Source organism: Bactrocera latifrons, unplaced genomic scaffold (assembly GCF_001853355.1).
Source record: "Bactrocera latifrons isolate USDA-ARS-PBARC rearing strain unplaced genomic scaffold, ASM185335v1 scaffold_115, whole genome shotgun sequence".
NCBI classification, from domain to species: domain Eukaryota; kingdom Metazoa; phylum Arthropoda; class Insecta; order Diptera; family Tephritidae; genus Bactrocera; species Bactrocera latifrons.
This window is the reverse complement of record NW_017534575.1, coordinates 930,509-938,312: the sequence shown is the minus strand read 5'-3', so window position 1 is coordinate 938,312 and position 7,804 is coordinate 930,509. Positions and strand designations below refer to the sequence as shown.

General features: G+C 34.9%; 1 protein-coding gene across 1 annotated transcript; it reads right to left on the bottom strand.

The window, feature by feature from the left end:
- Positions 1-1,184: 1,184 nt before the first annotated feature.
- On the bottom strand, positions 1,185-6,885 carry LOC108976734 (pyridoxal-dependent decarboxylase domain-containing protein 1). Its single transcript, XM_018946000.1, has 9 exons — positions 6,455-6,885; positions 5,490-6,386; positions 4,838-4,909; positions 4,561-4,764; positions 3,982-4,050; positions 3,704-3,904; positions 3,124-3,639; positions 2,737-2,933; positions 1,185-2,673 (listed from the first exon to the last, which is right to left on the bottom strand). The coding sequence occupies exons 1-9, from the start codon at positions 6,518-6,520 to the stop codon at positions 2,370-2,372; spliced, it is 2,526 nt and encodes an 841-aa protein (XP_018801545.1). The 5' UTR covers positions 6,521-6,885; the 3' UTR covers positions 1,185-2,369.
- Positions 6,886-7,804: the final 919 nt, after the last annotated feature.

Genomic DNA, 7,804 nt, shown 5'->3' with positions numbered 1-7,804 from the left:
CAGACTTCAACCGACATCTCTCAAATATTAAAGTACACACGTTCCTAAGAGCACAGTTATTTAGATAGCTGCCGACTACAAAACTGTGTCCATAAGAACGTGTGTATTTTAATATTTGACAGATGTCGCTTGAAGTCTGTGTTCTGCACATGAATAAGTTTAGCGAGCAATTTCAATTTTCGATATAGAATGTGCGATATAATATATTATACATAAATAAAATAATGTATAAATAAAAAAATTAAGTAATCGCTTTCAGTCTAAAATATGTGAATAATAATCTTCATTCACTTAACCGCCATTTATTTCCGATGTGCATTCGCTCCGCGGAAATTGCTAGAACAAGCGAGAAGAAACGGAAAGGAGTATAAGGCAAAACCAATGCTGCCAACTGCGCAGTATTTATTTTTTACATATTACATCTCAAACTCTTCTAAAACGGAATTTTATTAGTTGTCAGTAATTAACAATATGTGCTTATTTTTTTATCTTTATGCTTATTATATGTATTAATAAAAGTCTAACATTAATTGTGCTGATTTAAAATCAATTTATAAAATTGTTATTAATATGACAATCCGGCAACAATTTGACTTCTTTTCCATTGTACAGTTTCCTTCGCTTATTCGGTAAACCGCCATTTTCAATTTCAATAAGTGCAGTTATGTTTAGTGAGTGCGGGTTTTAATAAATTTCGGAAAGTGATTAGTACAAGTGTTTTTATTATATAACTTAAGTGTTATAATAGTGTTTATGTGATAGTGAATCCATAAAATATAGTGAAAGTTAGTGAAGTATTTAATTTAACGAAATTCCTTTGACGTTGGTAGTGCAACCGAGCTTGAGTAAGTTTGCCTATTAGAAAATTGTTGAATTCTTTTAATTAGTACAAAAACCTTAAAGATTATACTGCACAAATGTACCTCTTACAAAATATATTATATTTGCCTTATTTAATTTTGTAATCGTTCAAATGCTGAAATATTAAGACTGATGATTGAGTTGCATCTTAGGTTATGTAGGCAAATTTAGCTGGGAACCAACACTTTGAGTTATAATATTTCATTCCTGGTTCCACTTCTTCTATATGTGTAGTTATTAATGCACATTTCTTCTTTCCTTTTACCTATTCCATAGACATAATTACCTGCAATTTAAACTTCTCTCCAATAAAATAAAGTAACTTGTGCACACTCAGCTGAATTGTTTCGCTTTATTGTTTGTTTGTATTTCTTTATCCGCACTGATTCATTTACTATTTAAATTTAAAGAGTAGGTTAATTAAATATTTTGTAATTATATAATAATAATGATTTACTATAATACGGTACAATTGGTGTTGGTGTTATCTTCTCAGCATGTGGAAGAATATGGAGAATAAAAAATTCTTAATTGCAATAAGAATATTAAGTATATTGTATTATATTAAAGAATAACAATAATTTGAGAAACAATAATGAAATACATATTATAATATTAGGTTTAATAAAAGGAATAGATGAATGATACAAGTTGTACTCGCCTTACAAAGACCTTTGGATAAGATTTGCAGATAGTTATATAAAATTAGTTTACTGTTTTTTTAAGAAACCGATTTATATTTTCGAATTTGTTTAGTCCTTAATGCAATTGAGAGGAATGATTTTATGTATGTTTAACGTAAAGCATACTGAACGACAATTATTTGCTATTTTCGCATTTGTAAGCAAGGTTAAACTATAAAATAAGCATCACTTATTTTTTTGCATACTTAAAGAGTTGCTTTAAACTCTTTTTCTATATACTATTTTTTACTAATATTTCAATTACAAAATTAAATTAAAATATGTTACATGCAAAATAATAAATGACATAAAAGAAAGTAGAACATTTTTGTTAAATAATAAAATATACAATAGATTTGCGTGTACATGTTAATATTGGTAGATAATACATTATAAAAGTTTCGCGATCTATATTTTCTTAACGATTTCTAACGCACCAATTTTATTGGACCTTTCGGGCACTGAAATTATTATTTATTTAAGTTCATTGGAGAACTTGAAGAATTGCACTGTTATTTTGGGATTTTTTTCCAGCAACAGCACCGTTGCTCTTCATTTCCATTTATATATATACTTTTTTATTCTGCACATTTGCCAAAAATACAAAAATGCTTAATATTGTGTTCCACGCTTCCTTTTTTTGAATAACTACGACAAGCATATTAAATATATGTTTATAAACACGTTTTAATTTGAATGTGTCAGACACAAATCAAATTTCAAATATTTTCAGTGTTTTTTGTTGTTTTAATTGTTAGCAACTTTGGCTGCTAGCGCATTACATCGCTTTATTTTTAATTCGATATTATCTTATACCCTACGTATTTATTTGCCACTATTAATTGGATTTGCATTCACAATAACATTCGCATTAACGGGCACTAACTCAGGCACCGATGAATGATTACTACTTTGACTTATGTTGCGTGTATGCTTGTCGCTGTCCTCATTGACACTATTCGAATTTGAATATTGCGCTTGTTGTTGTTGTGGCGCTTGTACTTGTGATGTTGGCTCCGGAAAGACGGGCGGTACCGTATTGGCTGTCGAAATAACAGGTGTTTGTACCATTGGTGTGGGCGGCGAACGTCCCATTTGATGTGGCGAACCCGACATTTGCATGTGATATCTGTGCATTCGTGTTTGGAGTTTAGTATCTTTAAACTTAGTAAATTATTACATTAATATTTACCTATAAATATTTTCTGTGCTTTCGACGACGCCTTGTGTTAGATTTAGACTTCGACCTTTAATACCGCCAGCATCTTTCGGTGGTGGTGACCACCAATTAAACACACGCCCTACAACTGGTACATGCCTCAATATGCCTTCTTGCCACATTTTCTCCTCGGTTTCGCGCATTAAATCGGCAGTGGCAGCCTCTATGCCCTATAATAGAAGATGAGAAATTTTATTACTAAATACTTTGCAATACAAACAAAATAATAACAAACAAGTTTAGAACAATTAAAGAAGGGAAAAAATAATATATAGCGAACTAAAAAATGGTAATATATAACAAAATAAAGAATTCAAAATTAAAAAAAAAATGCAAAATTTTATAAAAGTGCACACCCACCTTCTTTACAATTTCCGACATTGTATCCAATACTCTAGAATTTTCCTGTACACTCTGACCCACCGAAACGACTAAATCCAACAGCTCTTCCACCTCCGTTTCATGCGTAACCATACCGAAGCGCACACAAATCAGACCATCTGCACTTTCGCCCAGCGAGAAGGCATTGTCAGTCGATTTCAATGCTTCAACGAGATCGGCATTTAGCTTATTTAATTCAGTTTTGGCTTGATCTGTGAGTATAGACTCCCAACCCTCGGGTACGAAACGCACCCCACCCATACCGGCCCACTCTGGCAGATCAACTAAACGCAACACATCGCTCTTTCCAACCCATTCGATAAATGTCGCTTTATGCTTTATGGTTGCACGTAAAATATCAACGTTGCCTTCGAGATAATGTGCGAAACCCTCCAAATTTTCTGAAGTTGGTGGTTGCTGGCCTAATCCCAATTCCAACGGACAATAACGTATGCATGTGCCGTGTGTAGGATGTTCAATTATTTCGAAATCGAACTAGGTTGAGAAATAAATTTGTACTTATTAATAAAATAAAATTAAAAGTTAAATATTTGCTCACCATTGGACAATCACGCTGCATTAATTGCCCCAACCAAGAATTCAAGCGATCAAAGTATGTGGCATTGTCAACCTTCTCCAACGCCTTCTCTCTGCTCTCTAATGTTTTCAAAGGTTCGTTATCGGTTTTCCCCACTGTCGCTATAGATGTACTACCATCAAATTGAAATACGACTACAGGTGCAACGGTCTCGAAAAGCAACTATTTGTGGTGTTGTTAATTATAATTAAATTTGGTATGAACTTGAAAAGTAATTTTTTTTTTTTTGTAATATTTACATTAGCGTCTAGCGGCTTATTGATGACATCGTTAAGTGTAGTGCCTGATTGGCCGCCCGGGGCACGACTCTAGAAAGCGGAAATATATATTAGAGGAAGTAATTTAATTATTTAAGATACAGTAACGAATGTTTTTCAATTAAGGGAAATTTGTCAATTTTGTATTTTCAAAGTAAAAATCATAGATTTTGAAAACTTTTAAGTCACGTGATATGCAAACACATTTTTATCTTACCACTTTGATTTAAACTTCTTTCTTTCCAAAACAACAAACAGCTTTATTAAACCTAATGGAATTTTAATTATAACCGAACATAGTCACTTAGCGTAGCATGTACAAAAACAAAAAAAAAAAACAAAAAAAAAAAAAAAACAACACGAAACCATTGTTTTGCGATAGTGCTTATCAACACTTTTGGTTTAACCCAAAAACAATTACCTTATAATTATGCTTTCTACTCAAACAATAGCGATAAACTTTGATTGGTAAAACAAACATTAACACGTTTTCTTTAACCGACGAATTTGCGTAAAATTTAATGCGACTATTAACATCACTTTTCTTGGCTCACAACTTACCACTACACGCATACCCTCACACTTGGACGTGATCTCGAAGAGAATGCTACACGTTTGGAATGCAACATGTATACGTTCCGCTATCGCATCACGTCCAAGCGCTTGCAGACTAGTCCATAGTGACAGTGAATGTAGGCGACGCGATAAAATTGGATCCGATTCGAAGGCGGTCAATGCAGAATTTTGCAATTGACGATGTAGCAGCTGAGAATGGGGAAATACATGATATTTTTATCATTAGTATGTCTGCTTAAAGCAAAATTGTCATACAACTTACCACTATCGGTAGGCTTGGTACGCCCAACCAACTGCCCAAATTCAAAACAATTGAGTCAACAGTGTCACTGATCTGTGAGCGAGACAAGGAAATATATATGCAGATAAGTTTATTTGTAATAAAAATTTTTGTTATCGTAAAACAATTAAATATAAATCATGCAATAAATATATATGTATATATAGTTACGTGCCAAATTAAATATTAACTTGTCTTGAAATGAAGACTTGGACTTTCAAGCGTTAAGTGGGTTTAATTTGACAGAAAATTGTTTTGAATATGATTCGTAAATTGGTACATACATATGTAATTATAAAGTAAATAAGGGGGAAAAAAAAAACACTTTGAAAGTGTTGATAAAAATATGCTTTGTTAGCAATTGCAGCTCCATTTTTAGTAGACAAAACCTTAATGGACGGACGGACAGACAGTAACGTGCACAGCAACTTTCGTGCAAAATTTATGTGGTATACTTGTTATTTGTTACATAATTTGTGTTGTATCTTGTAAATTTGAAGTTTTCGTAAGTTTTAGTGTTATTTAGGCAAAAAATATGTTCCACTTCCTTCTGTTCTCTACTCAAATTTGATGTTTAGCCATACCTATTTCAATTGTCATACCGAATAACCGAAACTTCATCAAAACTACTCACCGTATTTGGCCCTTGTGCACATGCCAACGCCGCTAAAGCATGCCCGGTGGCATGTAACCATATATTGTGCGTTCGGCAGATGTCACTCATGCGTTGCAAATTATCCACATAACCACTTATTGATGCACCAACATCGGCTACCACCATTAATGGTGTATGATTGGCACTCAAATCAACTTGCACTTGTTTGAGCAGCAAAGACAAATCCATTGTGCCGAACGTGCTATTGGTCGGTATTAGACGTATCGCATCCAATGGTATACCCAGCTGACGGCAAGCATATTGCAGACGTATTGGTGTTATATTTTCGGAAATATAGAAACAGGGATGCGCCAATGCTGGTATGCCACCCTCGAGGTAGCCAGGACAACGTGCAACTATCGCTAAGCGCACAGCGCGTAGTATAGCGTCAGCGTTGTCTGTGTGAAAACTACTGGCCGGATCGAGAAAACGGAAGAGCGCACCCAACCAGCGTGTGGTATCGCCGGCAATGCTGCTCGAAACACGTACCAAATGCTGGCGATCCAAATGTGTCAGATAGGCGACAATGCTGTGTGAGATGAGCGCCAATTGTGCTACATCATCAAGGCCGGGTAGCGGAAATACTGGATCATTATTAGAGTCTGAATAGGCTATAAGATTTTCTAGTGAATTCAATATGTCAGCTGGTGGTATACAATCGCCATGCAAAAGCGTTGTGTGCTTTGCCGTAGTCGGCATGTCGAGTGGTGTGTCGGCGACGTTTGCTAAGTTAGCATTGTGACCGTCCACAGCATCTGCGGCGCCAACTTCCAGCTGTGCTTCAGCTGCTTCTGCAACTGGCGCTGTTTTGACATTTTCCAAACCGCGTAGCACTTGCGCTGACTTTAATTCGAGTTCAGCTAGGCCGGAACGAATCTGCGTTGTTTGATAAAAATTATATTAATCACGCATTAAATACAAAGTTCGAATATGTGGTAACTTACACTGGAGGCGGCTATTTCTGCCACGCGTGGCTCTTTTACAAGCTCATCACCCGCGCCGGACGACATACTTTTTGTAATGTTGACTTTTTACTTTTACACAAACACTGCTCCACTTTGCACACTTCACTTTTATAATCTATCAATTATTTTGCGGTTTTCAATTGCACCACCTACTTCGTGGCACCATAAATTGATTGGCGAGTCTTTGGTGTACTTAGTGCGTTCTTTTTTTAGTTAGTTATGTCGTGGCGACAGCACTTTACTATTGTTTTGTGTTGTTGGTTGGTTTTATTTGTCCAGTTGGTGCTCCGTGGCCCAGTTATAATTTACTCTAATCGCTACTGTGGATTTTAATTTCTATTGCTGTCGTCGTCAGAAATTTCACTTATTCTAACTATTGCTTTTGTTCTTGCTTTATGCTGACATTTTCTTTGGAGATATTGTTGTGTTGTCATTTTTTTGACATTTCTATTTTGATTACATACTCGTTGAGCGGGAAAACAGAGAGCATGTCGGCGAGTACTTTTCGTTAACAGAGAGCGTAAAATCATTGTAGAATTGCCCAGTTAGCAATTTTGTTTGTTTTTGATTAAACAGTTTATAATGCCTAGTAATATGAATATTTAAACGTTTTATATAAAAATGAAGGGTTGTGTTTAGTATCGCGCCGGTTAATTTTGGCTCACCGTACCTAAATTAGAGAACCAAATGGAAAATTTTAAACACGCATGTATGCTTAAATTATCGAACTTTGTTTTAAATAATATTTTATAAAAATCGGTTCACAAATTTTTCCACAAATTCACTTTACAAAATGCAAACATTCCCCAAAAATGAAATATGCATAAGTATATTTGGTTTATTTTAGAATTTTTTCGGAATTAATTGTAAATGATGAGATTATTAAAATATTGAAACCTGATTTAATTTGGAAGGTTTTGTGTTTCATTGATACCGGAGGCGCTTTGTCTGCTTAAACTTATCTGCAATCCAAAATTTATCTCAATTTATTACTACTAAAGATTTGGTTAGGTTGTACTGACAAGATGTGGCTTAATACATAGTCTACTGGTTCATAGAATTGCTAGTTTAATTGGAGCTGAAATGTTCGTCCTACAGGACGCCAATGCTTTTAGCGAGTTTTAAAAGCTACTTGCTTTCTAATTTTGATACTTCAACTGCGTTGTTACCATCAGGTTGTCACCTGTGAATAGGCCAACAAAGTCCTTTTGAGAACGTTTGAGTAAAAATCATATGTGTTTTTCTTCGGAGCTCTTGCACGTGATCTTGGCGATCCTGCACGTCCTCCAGGCATTCCAACTTGCCCTGATCCGTCCGTCAGCCATTTAG